At 39.2% G+C, this 16,173-nt stretch overlaps 2 protein-coding genes across 3 annotated transcripts in view; one reads left to right on the top strand and one right to left on the bottom strand.

The window, feature by feature from the left end:
* LOC144662715 (conserved oligomeric Golgi complex subunit 8-like) overlaps window positions 1–16,173 on the top strand; it is a 95,272-nt gene that overhangs the window by 30,250 nt on the left and 48,849 nt on the right. The gene's annotated exons all lie outside the window — the stretch shown is intronic.
* On the bottom strand, window positions 5,146–13,803 carry LOC144663191 (E3 ubiquitin-protein ligase TRIP12-like). The gene is made up of 9 exons (XM_078524113.1): window positions 13,713–13,803; window positions 13,113–13,192; window positions 10,121–10,174; window positions 9,803–9,914; window positions 9,490–9,557; window positions 9,200–9,249; window positions 7,709–7,737; window positions 6,550–6,758; window positions 5,146–5,778 (listed from the first exon to the last, which is right to left on the bottom strand). Exons 1-9 carry the CDS (start codon window positions 13,801–13,803, stop codon window positions 5,146–5,148), a joined length of 1,326 nt encoding a protein of 441 aa, XP_078380239.1.

Below are 16,173 nucleotides of genomic sequence, written 5' to 3'. Positions count from 1 at the left end.
CTGGATAATCTTTATTTATTTAAAACACGGTCAAATTCATCAGCTCACAATACAACAATCTAATTATAATATATATACAAGAAAGAGGGGAAATATAAAAATATATGTACAAAAATAAAAAGCTGCTTTCCACGAATGCCGTGCCCTAGAGTACTCGTTCAATTAGTTTTTTAAATTGCCCAAGGGACTCTGCTTGTCTTACGTTAATAGGAAGACTGTTCCACAAGATGGCGCCACTGTACGTAAAGCTGTTTTTGTAATAGTTAGTGCGCGGTAATGGAACATTGAGTTTGTTTTCAGAGTCCCTTAGGTTGTACGCGGTTTCTCGTTTTTCAAATTTAGATGATAGGTAGTCTGGAGCCAACCCGTGCAGAGACCTGTAAACCATCGTGGCTCTTTGAATTTGCTGCTGGCGAGCTAGATTTTTCCATCCTAGAATTTCAAATAAATCACCAGCGTGCGCGTCATAGTTTGAGAAGGTCAAAACACGGGCTGCTCTATTCTGTAGCTTTTGTAGCTTGTTTTGCAAAGTAATCCCACAGTTTCCCCAAACAGTACTGCAGTAGTCGAAATGCAGTTGTATTAAAGCTCTGTATATTAGGTGTAAGGTTGCTTGAGGGACCAGGTGCCTTACTCGTTTTAAGGCCCCAATCCCAGAAGCAATTTTCTTTGTTAGTTTCTCGATATGACTACTCCAATCAAGTCTGTCGTCGATGATCACTCCAAGTGATTTTGCAGACTTGACCTGGCTAACTTGAAAATCGTTTATTGCAACTTTCGGGGAACCTGTAAGATTACTAAGCCTCTGCCTAGATCCAATAAGTATAAACTCGGTTTTAGTCATATTTAGAGTAAGTTTGTTTGCTCTCAGCCAGTTGTGAACGTTTTCACACACAACGCCCACACAACGCCCACAACCAGCACAACCAACACAGCCTCCACAACCAGCACAGCCTCCACAACCAACACAACCTCCACAACCAACACAACCTCCACAACCATCACAACGCCCACAACCAGCACAACCAACACAGCCTCCACAACCAACACAACCTCCACAACCAGCACAACCAACACAACCCCCACAACCAACACAACCAACACAACCAACTTAACACCCACAACCAACACAACCTCCACAACCAACACAACCTCCACAACCAACACAACCTCCACAACCAGCACAACCTCCACAACCAGCACAACGGGCGTGTTTAAAACACGAAATGGCGAAATGGCGAAACGGCGAAATGGCGAAATGGCGAAATGATACTGAAGATAAAAGCCAAAGTTATACGATATTACCGTTGTACTGGAATTTTCATATGTTGCCGAATTCATCCTTGTAGATAAGTCCCGAAAAATAAAAGAAACTGCAATCACAAATTTTCCGTCACGTAGACCCGTCACGAACCTAACACGAACCTATGGGTAATTTGGATTCCAGTCTCTCCCTGTTAACAGGGCGCTGTTTGATACGCCTAGGACATTCTTGATCGAGATGTCGGCATTTCGTTTAGACATCGGAAGAAAATGATTTGTTTATCTCGTATTTGCCACCGAGTCTCGGCTATGAAGTGATGCTTTGAGCTCCAACATTCAAAAGAAATGGATTAACAAAACCAAACCTACTTTGCGATAAAGTTCATACACGATATCAGTGGCAAACGTTCTTTGCACAGAAATGGAGTAACGTTCGATGTCTATATCAGTCCCTCGATACAATGTAAGCTCTGTAGTGCAGTGCAGATACTGATAGGCAGCTTGGCAAGTACTAAATGAAAAAAAATATCCTGGTGTGCTGCGACCTTTCAGCAATACGTTCAATTTGGCGTTGTGATAAGTGACAAGTATTCATTATATTCCTGGGCCAGAACATTGAAATGTTCCCTTGAAATAATTCAGTCTAGACATGTAAACAGAACTACCTTGAAGTTCAAAAGGAAACCAAACTATATTATTTACGTGTATTTATCTTAACATTTTGCCATTTCGTCATTTCGCCATTTCGCCATTTCGCCGTTTCGCCATTTCGCCATTTCGCCATTTCGTGTTTTAAACACGCCCCAGCACAACCTCCACAATCAACACAACCCCCACAACCAGCACAACCTCCACAACCAACACAACCCCCACAACCAACACAACCTCCACAACCAGCACAACCTCCACAACCAACACAACCTCCACAACCAGCACAACCTCCACAACCAACAACCAACAACGCCCACAACCAACACAACAGCCACAACCAACACAACCTCCACAATCAACACAACCCCCACAACAGCCACAACCGTACAACTCGGTCCAGGTAGATTTGGCCGAGTTTTGTCTTTTTGTGTTCTTATGTACAGTATTTTAGTTTTAACTTCGCGTCGGTTAGATTTTACAAGTGATTGGTTATACTGTACTATGGAAATAATGGTTTTAGAGTTGATATTAAGTTAGATAAACAAGGTAGCATACAGCTGTAGTAGCAGAAGATGTATACTTAGCAGCAGAGCAGAGTTTACAAATAACGTTACCTGCAGTCGTCTTTTAAAGATTCAAGGATCTTTGAGTCTTTGAAGTGTAATCAGTCGTTTTCTCATAGCTTTCTCTGTTGGATAACTTCGTCAGAAAAAATGTAACTAGAGGCTACGTGTATAGCTACGTGGGCAAAGGTGTAAAAAAATGTAACTGTAATCAGTCGGTAATAAAGTTGCGATTAACAAAAATGGTGCCTACATTAGTACTACATTAATTGCGCTTTGGGATTTTATTATGGCAGACCTTTTGGCATATGACAATGCTATCAGGTAATAAAATACCACACCGAAGGAAAAACATAAAAAAGGTCGCTAAAAAAAGATAGCAGAAACAGAGCCTGCTGTCGTCACATCGCAAACAAACCCACTTTCACACTTAAGTAACACTTTATACAGACAAAAACGACTGTATGTAGTCGACTAAAAATACTGTGCATAAGAACACAAAAAGACAAAACTCGGCCAAATCTACCTGGACCGATTTTTTTCTGGTAGTGGGCGTTGTGTTGGTTGTGGCTGTTGTGGGCGTTGTGGAGGTTGTGTTGGTTGTGGAGGTTGTGCTGGTTGTGTTGGTTGTGGAGGTTGTGGGCGTTGTGTTGGTTGTTGAGGTTGTGCTGGTTGTGGAGGTTGTGTTGGTTGTGTTGGTTGTGGAGGTTGTGTTGGTTGTGGAGGTTGTGTTGGTTGTGTTGGTTGTGGAGGTTGTGTTGGTTGTGTTGGTTGTGGAGGTTGTGCTGGTTGTGTTGGTTGTGGAGGTTGTAGGCGTTGTGTTGGTTGTTGAGGTTGTGGAGGTTGTGCTGGTTGTGGGCGTTGTGTTGGTTGTGGGCGTTGTGTTGGTTGTTGAGGTTGTGTTGGTTGTGGAGGTTGTGCTGGTTGTGTTGGTTGTGCTGGTTGTGCTGGTTGTGGAGGTTGTGTTGGTTGTGGAGGTTGTGCTGGTTGTGGAGGTTGTGTTGGTTGTGGGCGTTGTGGAGGTTGTGCTGGTTGTGGGCGTTGTGTTGGTTGTGGAGGTTGTGTTGGTTGTGCTGGTTGTGGAGGTTGTGTTGGTTGTGGGCGTTGTGTTGGTTGTGGAGGTTGTGTTGGTTGTGGGCGTTGTGTTGGTTGTGGAGGTTGTGTTGGTTGTGGGCGTTGTGTTGGTTGTGAGAGTTGTGCTGTGTTTAATTCCATTCTTTTTTAGGTAGCTTGGGGGTGTTGTCAGGGTTTTAAATACATGTGTTTTATAAGAATCAGTGAGTCTAAGCATTGGAGTGTTTGCAGAGTGAGTAAATTTCTGCAGGGCATCACAGAAAAATTTGTGCCATAAAATATGCCGGTTGTGGTCGTTGTGCACAACCAAAATCACAACCCCTCCAAGTCTATCCAGAAACGTGCCACATTTGGAAAGATCAGCCCTAAATATAAAACCCAGCTTGCCACAGACACTGGTTAATAAGAAGAAAATTCCATCATGGAATGCTGATGATAGCAATTTATAGAGTTACAATTCACCGTATGAAGAAAGATGATGACTACTACATTCACCCACAATTTTCAACACACTAAAACCTTAAAAAAAACTATGAATTCAACACACATTACATCGACCATCTTTTCCATCAAGGTGGATTAAAGGTAAAAGGTAAAGTCTGTGTCCGAGTCAAGTGGCCCATACAGCCAAAGCTTATCTCGGTTTCAGTAGCATTAAGCGACTAGGAATGTTGCTCCCCCCCCCCCCCTGGATGGGATGCTAGTCCATCGCAGGGTTACCCCCAAGCAGTAAATTCACCGGTACCCATTTATACACCTGGGTGGAGAGGGGCACTGTGAGAGTAAAGTGTCTTGCCCCAGAACACAACACGGCACCCCGGCCAGGGCTGAAACCTGGGCCGTTCGACTCATACAGTCGAAGCTCTCGTAAGCGGACACCCTCGGGACGCGAAAAAAGTGTCCGCAACTGGAGCTGGCCGCTTACGAGAATGGTTCTCGTAAGCGGCCACTAGAGGTGTAAAGGATAAATGGCCGCCTACAGGAGCTTGCCGTAAGTGTAAGTGGTGTTTCGAAATGTAACCGGACGTGGATGACGACAAAACAAACACGGAAATATGTTACTGTAATTACTGTAAAATCATTGTGACGAACGGCGATGTAAAGTTGATTGGTAAGAACAAGATACAGAGGTTTTTAATAGGATTTTCTTTGGGGTGTCCGCTTACGGGAGCTCAAAAACAAAGAAAAAGTCTAACTCATTATCTCTGAAAGTGTCCGCGGCCGCATACGGGAATGTCCGCTTACGAGAATGTAAAAATACAGAGTTTGTATGGGAGTTAAAAACGGGGTTTCAAACCAGGCGGCCGTAAGTAGAGCTGTCCGCTTACGAGAGTGTCCGTTAAGAGAGCTTCGACTGTAGTCAAGCACACCTAGGCCACCGTGCCTCCTTGGATGAACCAAACAATCAAAGTGATTTATTACCAGTCCAAGATTTTTATGGCATTGGAGTCGGTAAGTCATGTAATAAATCTGTTATTAACCAAGGTTGCTTGGGACCATACTGGGAGAATATCAGCCCTCTCTTTTCTGTACAGACTATCCATGCTGTTAACATCGAGGGCTGATATCTTGCTAGTAGGGCCCATGCGCTTGGTTAACAAGATACATGTACATGCCAAAACAGAGATGTTATCCCAAACCTGGTCACTGGTAATGCTGATGCATTTTCAGTAGCTCTCTGTCCTGGGCTTTCATTTTCACTGCTGTTTGCCAAACACTCTGATGAACAGTTCTTTTCTGATACATTTGCTTTACTTGCCAGCAAGCCATTGGCCAAGTCTCTAACTCTATGCATCACTCCTTCTCTTCTGAATGATACATGGAAAACATCAGGTAATTTCTGCATGACAATTTCTGCCATTTGAAGAGCATTAGTAATGACTCTCAAGTCTGTTGACTGAAGCATTCCACCTATCAAACTTGAGATTGGATGTCTTTTGAGCACCACACCTAAAAGTTCAGGAGGGGCATGATACAGCACCCTCAGAATAGCGTTCACACATTTGTGTCGGATGGCAGGTCCAACTGAAGAGCTGAATATCTTGTACAAAGCAGAAAACATTCCACAAGTATAAGATGAAGCTAATTCAGCTTCCTCGCATAAAATCACTAAGCGTTCATCATTCCTTGTGACTTTTGCTTCATCTGTCTTGGACGAGGCCGTAGATGTCTCTGTACCACCTGGACATCGCTGTATCTGCCTTGATGTTCCAGTATCTTCATTTGTCTATAGAGAAAAGTTTACAAGCTTTAGTTCACGAGCAACAGGATTGCTAAACAAGTTAGAGAACAGCACATATTGGTCAAAACGCAATGAAAAATTTATTATCAAATCTAGATTATTTTTTGAGACAAGAACATACACTATTGCAGTACTTAGGAAGCCCTGAAGCACCTCATTGTTGTCAACACATTTCTAATAAAACTACTAAGAGGGTAATCTTGCAATGAGACATTTGGCAACCCCACACTTTGTTCCTGTTACATTAGGTGCAGCAATATGTTGTTATAATGGACAAGACAAAAATTAACGAAACAATAAATGAGAGGACAGGTTTTTGCTGGAAAGAGTAATCTGTCTCAGGAAATCTGTCTTCGCAATCCTTGTTCCTTTATGGTGAATGAATCACCACCTCTTCATTGCTCACTTGGTTTGTCTGGCAAGTGCTTAGTGTTTTGAGGTTTTCTTCGGCCTTAATTCAAGTTTATAGCATACAAGCCTCGTGGCACACCTGGCTGTAGCTTAATCCCGGTTTCCATAGCATGAAGCGACTACAATCATGTAGGAGTCTTTCTACTCCCACCTGGATGGGATGTTAGTTCATTGCAGGGTTCCCCCCCCCCCCCCATGTTAAAGTCCAGGGCTGGTACCCATTAATAAATTATTTTATACACCTAGGTGGAGAGAGGCACTGCGAGAGTATCTTGGCCAGTCCAGCACACTAACCATTAGGCCATCATATAATTATATAAAAAGAGAAAAAAAATCTCAAGATACCTGCTGCATACTGTTGAAGTCCACTGTGTATGTTCTACCAAGGGTGGTGAGAGTTAGCTCATCCTCACCACTCTGATATGCAGCCTCAATAATCTTGCTGTCAATCCAGGAATACGTGTGCCACAGCCCTCTGTCATCTCTCCACTGCCACAGACCCTGCTCTGACTTCTGTTGTGGCTTGCACAGCAAGACATCTACTGTGAATATACCTGAAAACACAGCTGCATCATCACAAGCATTGTAACGACCTTTGTCATCCAAACATTTTCCAACCCATTTTCCCCAGTTTTTGTTTGTGTGTTGCTGTATTTTGTTATCTAAGTCCTAAGTACCTGACCCCTTTTATAGAAATTATTGTCAGTATTAAATGCTAAGGATGGCTGGCCAATCTCATAGCCATGCACTTAATTTCTTTTTCTTTTTCTTGTATTGTAAATTTAATTTAATTTAGGGTGCAAATAAAGTGTTGTTGTTGTTGTTGTCAATACCCACATATAGTCAGGTCAAAAAGTCCTTGTTACCTGTCATTCATACATAACAGATATAATGTGATATCACTGTATGCCAAGATTTGTACCCAACATGCAGGTTGCATAACCACAGTTGTTCTAGGTGTTATATGCTCTTCGTTGACAATTGTTTTGAAATGAATACAGTGCAACCTCGATTTAACAAAGGGCCAAGGGACTGGCAAAATGTGTTCGCTATATCGAGGTTTCATTATACTGAGGTTCTTTTCCATATATTTTGCTATATCGAGGACTTCGTTATACAGAGGTTCGTTAAATCAAGGTTCCACTGTATATGTATATAACTTTTTTTCAAGGCTTGCTTTTCTCAACTACTTAAGTTGAGTACATTACTGCGATGATCTTTCATTTGCTTAAAATGACAATTGTTTTGTTGAATAATAAAACAGTTATCCCACTTCAATCTTGCAGAACATTGTCAGATTTTAGCTGACTTGGTTTACCCTTTTCAGCTAAGTATCTGGGGATATGCTGGAGCATTTTAAAGGTAAACATTGGACATTAAATGGCAGCTTATTGTATGTTATATTTACAAGTTTATTCCATTATAACTACAAAATTTTCCAAATCAATATAAAATTAATGTATGTTGCAAATCTTAGTTTACTGTACTACAAAAACAAACTTACCACTTGATGGCAATTTTGGTAGAAGTTCACTGTTAGAAATAAGAAGTAGCATTATTAAACCATTATTTTTGTTAGATCGAACAATTGTAAATTGTTAATTGTAAATAACTTGTAAAGCGCTATTGGTTAGAAATAGAAATGGTGCTATATAAATAAAGTATTATAATTATTATTATTATTAAACAGAGACCTTTTTATGTCAGAGATGCCTCTGTAGAGTTGTAACCTGCGATCAGGCGTTCTTTTTTCTCTTTTTGAAAGGGAGAGGGAAAAAAGAATGCCTGATACATTTATTTAACCAGCCGCTAACCGCCCCCTAATTTAAATAAACTAAGATGTCTTTGAACTGTCAAACCACTTCTTGTAGTTGGCGGCAAATTTGAGACTTGGATTTCCAGGAGGCGTGAAAAATAATTGTACATGAACAGCCTGTATTATTATAAAAACTTCGCAAGCTAAAATAAAAATGCTTTTAGAACATACAATTATCAGCTGTAGAAACGCAATGGAAGAACTGCGAAAACATCTTCACAAAACCAAATAACGCATTGTCGCTCCCTCTATCTGTTATGCCTTCAGAGAATTACATATGAAATTTGTCAGGGCTTCAGCTAACGTAGAAGAAAACTCGTCCTCGCAATAAACATGTTTCACCGTAGGCCATTACCACTAGCTTTTGACCCGAGTCTCGTTGAAATACGACAGCTAATCAGTCCACACCGCTTCATTGAGTATTGTTTCTCGACCAATCAGCAGAAAAAAACAGAATCCGGTTTTTTACATACGATTCGACAAGTAAATGTATCATGCCCTCCTTCCCCGGAGTGATAAGTAGGGAGAAAGGGCATGATCTCAGGTTATTTAACTTGGCAATAATACATCATGAATTAAAAAATGCACAGAGATAAGAAAATTACTTTGAGTTCAGAGAGCCCAGGAAAACATTGTTATCCATAAACTCCGCCCCTCTTCTCCAACATAAAAAAAACACCTTTTTCTTGCTATCATTTTCCTAAACTGCTCATAACTACAAAACAATAAATTATGCAATGTTTAGTTAATGAGCAGGAGTGCTTTGTCAAGTTTAACACACAAGGCACAGCCAAGTGTTTTAGACTTGATAATGCACCAACTGTGAGTTTATTGAACAGCTTCAAAAACCTCTGATGTAGATCTTTCCATTCTTGCATTGATATTTAGATATTGGGTTATTTTGGCCAAGAAAATTGGTCACAAAATTAAGCCAGGACTTATTCAGGTATAAAGACTCTCATTACGCATTAATTTCCTTTGTACAGTTTTTTTAATAAATTATTTATGAGTTTTTTAAGTACTGATACAGAACAGATCAGTTGAAAACAAAGTGAAAAGAGAAAATATCAAGGTTGATGTTTAGCAGCCACGAAGCTACAACTAAGGCTTGATTTCTGAAGCACTTTTGATAAAACTGAACAACCATGAATAATAATAATAAAGAAAATAATAACAAACCTGATGAAGCAAGTTATTTCAAAGAATTCTTGGGGACTTCGTGATAACAACTATAACAAGAGATAAGACAAACATTAAAAAAGTGTTTTTTGTAAATTCCAAACATCAGTTTTGTTAACAAAAGCTCCTGCGGGAAATAAGAAATATTAAACACATTGATTTCAAAAATGTGTTTAGGGAGACGGTGTTGAAATACCACTAATTGTCATCTAGTTAACCCACAAAAGAAAGAAAATGACTGAAGAGTTAGTACCGGTATTAATAATTAAAAAATAAACACAAGGCTGTACCTCAGCATTTTCTATCTCTGCAGGCTCTGTGGTACCCAGCAACAAATATAGAATTGTATCTGACACATCTGAAAAATATTACCAGCCATTAATAAATTAAATTTACTGTGGCCCACATGTCAATGGTGAATATGGAAGGTGTAAGGACTTCTTGGAAATAAAACACATACTGTGACATTAGTACAAGGTTAGTATATTTTCACTCCAGCCTGTTACATGAATTTCCACTGCATCAGCCAATGTTGCATTCAAGACACTTTCTTGACCGTAATGATATGCATATCTGCCATAAGTTCACATAAACTACACTTACTTTGTCTCAGGAGTTGTACAGCAATTGCTGGACTGTTGGAACATAGCACAGCCAGCATGCGAACCACCATCACAAACGTACTGGTACTAATAACTGGTGGAGCCATCATCAGCTATAAGATGAAAAGAAAGTTGTATGAATTATAACTTCAAAGATAAAAAACAAGCCCTCTCGTCAGGTTGCCTAACAATTTGTTGATGAAAGCTTTCATCAACAAATTTGTGTTAAGAGAAAACCTACAGCAGAAATAAGAATGTACCGTAGTAACAACACAAGACAAATTTATATTTAATTACTGTTTATGGAAGCGATTCATACCAGCTGTTGTAGGTTATTGAGAAGTCCATGAGCAGCAAGCTCTTCAAGATGTTTCTAAAATGATTTAACAAACCATAAAAAAATAATTTATCTGTTTTCTAGCAATGTGGTTTCTCATTGTAAATGTTAGCATTCAAGCAGAATTATATACTGGCTACCTTATCTAAAAATTTGTTTATAAAAATGTCAACTTAATTTGAACTGTAAACTTCTTGCTGACTAACTACCAGCTCCTATTTGTCATAGTCATACCTATTCCTGTGACTGATTGGCCAGAGATCCAATCTTTGTCAGTAAACTGGATGTAGTAGGCATGTAGAATGGGCCTCTTTAAGGAGTTAGGGTATGGACAGGCATGGAAATGCAATTTTGAGCATTCTGGGCATCACATTGTGTTTTTTATGATTATTGTTTATTACATGTGCATTTTATAAAGAGGAATTTAAATTTTTTCCAGCAGAATGTTTTGCGATTTAAGGATGGCCACTGGATTGGAGAGATAAATGCTGCTTCAATTTATTTATTACGAATCATTAATTTTGTATGTCCTTGTTTTAACCCATATGAACATTAAGTGTACAGTGTAAGATATACAGCTATCTTTATAACGATGGTTTAACTCTAAACATAAAAAGATGCAATTAATAATTATAATGATAATATTAATATTTATGAAATTCAGGGTCATTTTAAGAGAACATCCTCGGAGACCCAGGGGCAGTTAGTGGGGGCGGGGGAAAGTCTATACGGGCGAAAAAAAAAAAAATCGGCGAAGAAAAGTCTAGAACGAAAAAAATAGCCCCTGGGGACAACCTCTTACCGGACCAGTTCCAAAAGGACGCCGTCGTTCTGGCTTCTGATTGGTGCCAGAAAACCTTTGTTATTTTCTGCCCAATCACAGAGCGGCAAGACCAGGAGTCGTTTCGTGTGTTCTTACACGGACAGATACACGAAGCCTAGTTGGTCGCCATGTTTTCTGTTCGTTGAAGCTACAGTTGGAGGAGAAAAGTTGCAGTCACAGATGTAGGGGAAATCGTTCGGCAAATCTGCAAGAAACTTACGCGAAATACGCTGGATCTTCGTAGGTATCGTACACACACCGATTAACTGATGTCGATATAACTTGGACGTGTTTCGAAATTCGCTTTCTTTGGCTGGACGAACAGTTTCTGGTTTCTTTCTCCTGCTTTCTCGCATCACTTGCTGTAACTAAAACTGTGCCAAATAAGCAGTGTATTTTTTTTTTTATCGCACGGGCCAGGCAGGTATGTCAAGCAACGGACAGCTTCGTGTACGAGTGCACCAATGCTATCGAGCGCCGCCATGTGAGTACTTGTTCACAATGAGTAATATTCATTTAGAAGAAAATTGCGGTCGAGTCTATTCTTTTGTTGTTGTTAATAAAAAGAGAAACCTTGTGGTCGAGTTTCTGAAATTATTTAAATTTGTCAAATCTTATTTCACCCCTTCAGGTTCCTCAGTATGTATATCGAGGTACATACATGTACTGTCTTAGAGAGTATGGTGTATACTTACATAGTGAAGTTTTGCCAGTAAGAGCCTAGAAGATTTACAAGCCACAGCCTGAAATTTACCATTTAGACACCCATTTTTATAAGAACCAATTCCATCTAAAATTTGTAAAATATTCTTATTTGGTAGGCAAGTATTATTTTCATTATTCTCATTGGAAATACTACCTCTTTGTGGTTCATTGCACCAAAGTGGCTCATTAAATATCTACCAATAGTCACCTAAACTTTGGGAATAACTCCTATTACTTATATTTGGCTATCAACCTGTGTTCGCATGTAGAAAAAGTGAAATTGTACAAATAACTACTTTACTTCCTTACCTCAAATGCTGCATTCAAAGTGTAAATATGGCAGCCCTGTTTTATACTTTACAAAAATGCTTTGTTGTATGCCCCTGTAACTTGTATACCTTATCTTTCAAATATGAATATTGTCAATTACCCCAGTAAAAGCATCATGCATGATGAATGAATTACCAGTAAATTTGTATGGCCCGATAGACAACAAGGAGTTGAATCCAAAGGACTGTGTCAAGCACAGATAAGTCACTCTTGCTTGGAATTGGACAAGGAATGTAGGAAAATTGTTTGGAAAAAGTCTTTATTAAAATGCATTTCCCTGGAAGATCTCAAAAAAATTAAATCGTCAAAGCTGATGAAAGAATACAATACAATACTTTAATTTGACACTCCCCTTACAGGGCTTTTCAGTGATGGGAATGCAATGCCATCACATTGCATTCTAAGAGGTAAATGTAGACTCTAGTACTGTTACTTGTTCCACCTGGTACTATGTTCATCTGTTTGGCGTTGAGGTTGTGTGTTGTTTTGAAGTGACAATACTGTTTCAAAACAAAGAATGGCTGCAAAGCCAAATGGGTGGCCTTTTTAAGGCAAGAAATTACACAAACGCCTGCTGTTCTACACCTTGATGTAATGTATATGAAATGATTCATATATGAACTGCGGATGTATATGAAAGTGATAAATGATCGTCGCAGTGAATTTCTAATTTAAGCAATTGGAATAAAGAAGCCTGAAAAAAAAATTCAGGGCTTCAACGGGATACAAACCTGTGACCTCCGCGATACCGGTGCGATGCTCTACCAACTGAGCTATTGAAGCCACACATTGGGAGCGAGGTCAATGCAAGGTCATTGGGAGCGAGGTCAAGGCCTTGTTGGCCTTTCTCCTTTTCTTGTTTGAACACAAAAAAGGTTTGTTTTAGGATCTTTATGTTTTGTTTACATGTTTCATGATTGCAGCTGCTAAAAACGTCACATCCTGGCAGTAAACAGGAGATTTCTCATAGGGAACTACCGTGTAGGGTTACCTTCCACAAGCCTTGTAGGTAAAAAGCAGAGCATCTGGAATTTACTTACTTAGATGTCATAGGTTCATTGCATGTTGAGAGATTTGAAATTACAAGTTTGCCTGTGTCACTGACTGAAAAATCACCATGATCATTGAATTGCCAGGCATGTTTCTATCACTGTGCAGCACAACTTGAGTTAAAAATACAACAGTGGCACCTGATCCTGGTATGAACAACATATGTAAATACATCAGTGATCACTTTCAGTAACAACTGAACTCTGAAGTTCAAAACCCAAAGATTGCTTTTTTGCTGCCGTCAATCATAATAATGGCAATAACCCACAAACCTTAAAAAACAAAAACAAGCCAACATATTTGACCTGGTTTAAATTTCTCCCGTGACTGGTCCGCTTAGATGATTGACAGTAGCAAAAACTGTAAACCGGTTTAGCGGTTGATTGAGCTGAGTTCATGTTACTGAAAAGCACAATAGATATACTGACAGTATCTCAATCTGTATTATCAAAATGGAGAAGTCATTGTTTTTCAAAGGCATTTTGAAAACCACTTGTCAATCAATCAATTTAGGGACTGTTCGTTATTTATGGCTAAGGGGGGTCGGTGATTTTCAACCAATTCAGGCATGTGAAAAATATACCCCTCCCTGGAAGTGAGTATTTTAAAAAATTACCCCCCTGTTTATGTGACAGGCCCACAATTTTACCCCCCCCTCCCCCTTACCCTCAGGACGCGATGTGCCTCCAATTGCAAAATTACGTACAGCACGCGTTCTGGCCCTGTGCTGATAAACTAAAATCCAGTGCAAGGTCATTCGTGATCGTACAGTATGGAAGCACTCAGCAAGGAAAGCGAATTTGTATAATATCCGATTGTAGAGACAAAATCAACAGTAGGAAGTTTGTAAGAAGTTCATTGCAAGGCTTGAACCACGAGGAGCGATCATGGAAACAATGCTGCATGGTTCCCAGTTATTTATTGTTATTTAAAAAAGCATTTCAAATTTACACCGGCCCCCCCTTAGGCATAAATAACGAACAGTCCCTTACTTCATCTCATTTATCATCACACATGCACTGTAGACTGAACTAGACTAGGCAGAGGCACACAGGCTATAAATTGTTTTTAGTTATACAGTTAAAAAAAACTACATCTCAAAAAACAGTCAGGTCCATTGATGAGGAGTCGATTAAAACGACAGACATTGGTATATACAGTGGCTTGGAAGAATTCTGTGACTCAATATCATTAAATGATAATCTTTTGCACTTTACAAAATTAAAATGACATTTCACGAATAAAAATCAGTGAAAACATCAGATGAGAATTAAAAACTAAGATTAAATAAACAAGTTAAGCTTATAAATAAGTACATTTACATTTAGCTTCATTTGCACGTTTATGTCAGGGGAAAAAAGGAATATTACATCATGAAATTCACTGTAAAATAATAATAAAAAATAACAACTTTATTTAATGAGGGTTACACATTACAGTTAAAAACTGAAAAACCTGTGGCCCTCCCCTAGAATAAAAGTTAATACTACTACAAATATATTATCAATAAAAAAAGAAAACAGATAAAATAGATAAAAACTAGATAAAAATACAAACAGTAATTTGGGTGTGACAGTATAAAAATTTAAAAATTATGACATGGGAAAGCTATCTAAGTCGGTATAACCTTCCTTAATAAAATTACTATAATTATGTTTAAAGGCCTTAGTGCTAGTGCTAGTTCTAATATATATAGGCAAAGAGTTCCAACATTTAGTGGCTGAAACAAGAAAAGTTCTTCCACCTTCCGTTTCACGGTTATACCGAGGACAGCGTAAAGTAATATCACCACCGAGGACAGCGTAAAGTAATATCACTGTTCTCAAAGAAAGCTGAAGAAAGTTGTGCTCCTCTCGTACACGAAGCTGTCCGTTGCTTGACATACCTGCCTGGCCCGTGCGATAAAAAAAATACTCTGCATATTTGACACAGTTTTAGTCACAGCAAGTGATGCGAGAAAGCAGGAGAAAGAAACCAGAAACTGTTCGTCCAGCCAAAGAAAGCGAATTTCGAAACACGTCCAAGTTATATCGACATCAGTTAATCGGTGTGTGTACGATACCTACGAAGATCCAGCGTATTTCGCGTAAGTTTCTTGCAGATTTGCCGAACGATTTCCCCTACATCTGTGACTGCAACTTTTCTCCTCCAACTGTAGCTTCAACGAACAGAAAACATGGCGACCAACTAGGCTTCGTGTATCTGTCCGTGTAAGAACACACGAAACGACTCCTGGTCTTGCCGCTCTGTGATTGGGCAGAAAATAACAAAGGTTTTCTGGCACCAATCAGAAGCCAGAACGACGGCGTCCTTTTGGAACTGGTCCGGTAAGAGGTTGTCCCCAGGGGCTATTTTTTTCGTTCTAGACTTTTCTTCGCCGATTTTTTTTTTTCGCCCGTATAGACTTTCCCCCGCCCCCACTAACTGCCCCTGGGTCTCCGAGGATGTTTAAGAGAACTGACCTCATTAGTATGAAAGCTATCCACTAGTCTTGCAAATGCCACACAACAGCTTTCTACAGACTTTTTATCCTGCAAAATAAATATGTAAGGAGGAAAAGAGCATTCTGTTTAAAATGTGTGAATTCGTGGTTGCAGATATTAATTTCTTCAACTTTACAACAACCTGTGCAGAGCCAGCCCTACCACAAAATTTTTATACCGGTACATACAGAATAATTATTATTAGTAGAAACTCAGCTGTGTTCTATTGGAAATCCGCGAATCTGATTGGTTCTCCCACTGTTTTCTATTCGCCGATAGCAAACAGTCGCGCACAAAGAAAATTCGCATTAATTTCATAACGCGTAAATTTTGTTCGAGTTGTTAGAATGCTTCGTTATATTCTTATAATAAGGTATGCAGGGTGGCCCATTCAGCACAGTGGCTGGTATCCAGAGGGGCCCTGCTAAATACAATTTCTAAAAATATAAAATATCTAATAGTTTAAAATAGTTATTAAAATAGAGTTAAAAGCTAATGTTTAGTAATTATAATAGTTATAAATATAAAAAGAGTTTAAAAACTAAAACAAATTACAAGCATGAACTGGTATAAAAAATTAAATATCATAAATTAGGTGCTATGAATAAAGTGGGCTTTGACAAGTTTCTTAAAAAAGGAGAGTG

This window comes from Oculina patagonica, chromosome 8 (assembly GCF_052425735.1).
Source record: "Oculina patagonica isolate OP01 chromosome 8, crgOcupat, whole genome shotgun sequence".
In the NCBI taxonomy this organism is placed as follows: domain Eukaryota; kingdom Metazoa; phylum Cnidaria; class Anthozoa; order Scleractinia; family Oculinidae; genus Oculina; species Oculina patagonica.
This window is presented reverse-complemented; position numbering and strand designations above follow the sequence as displayed.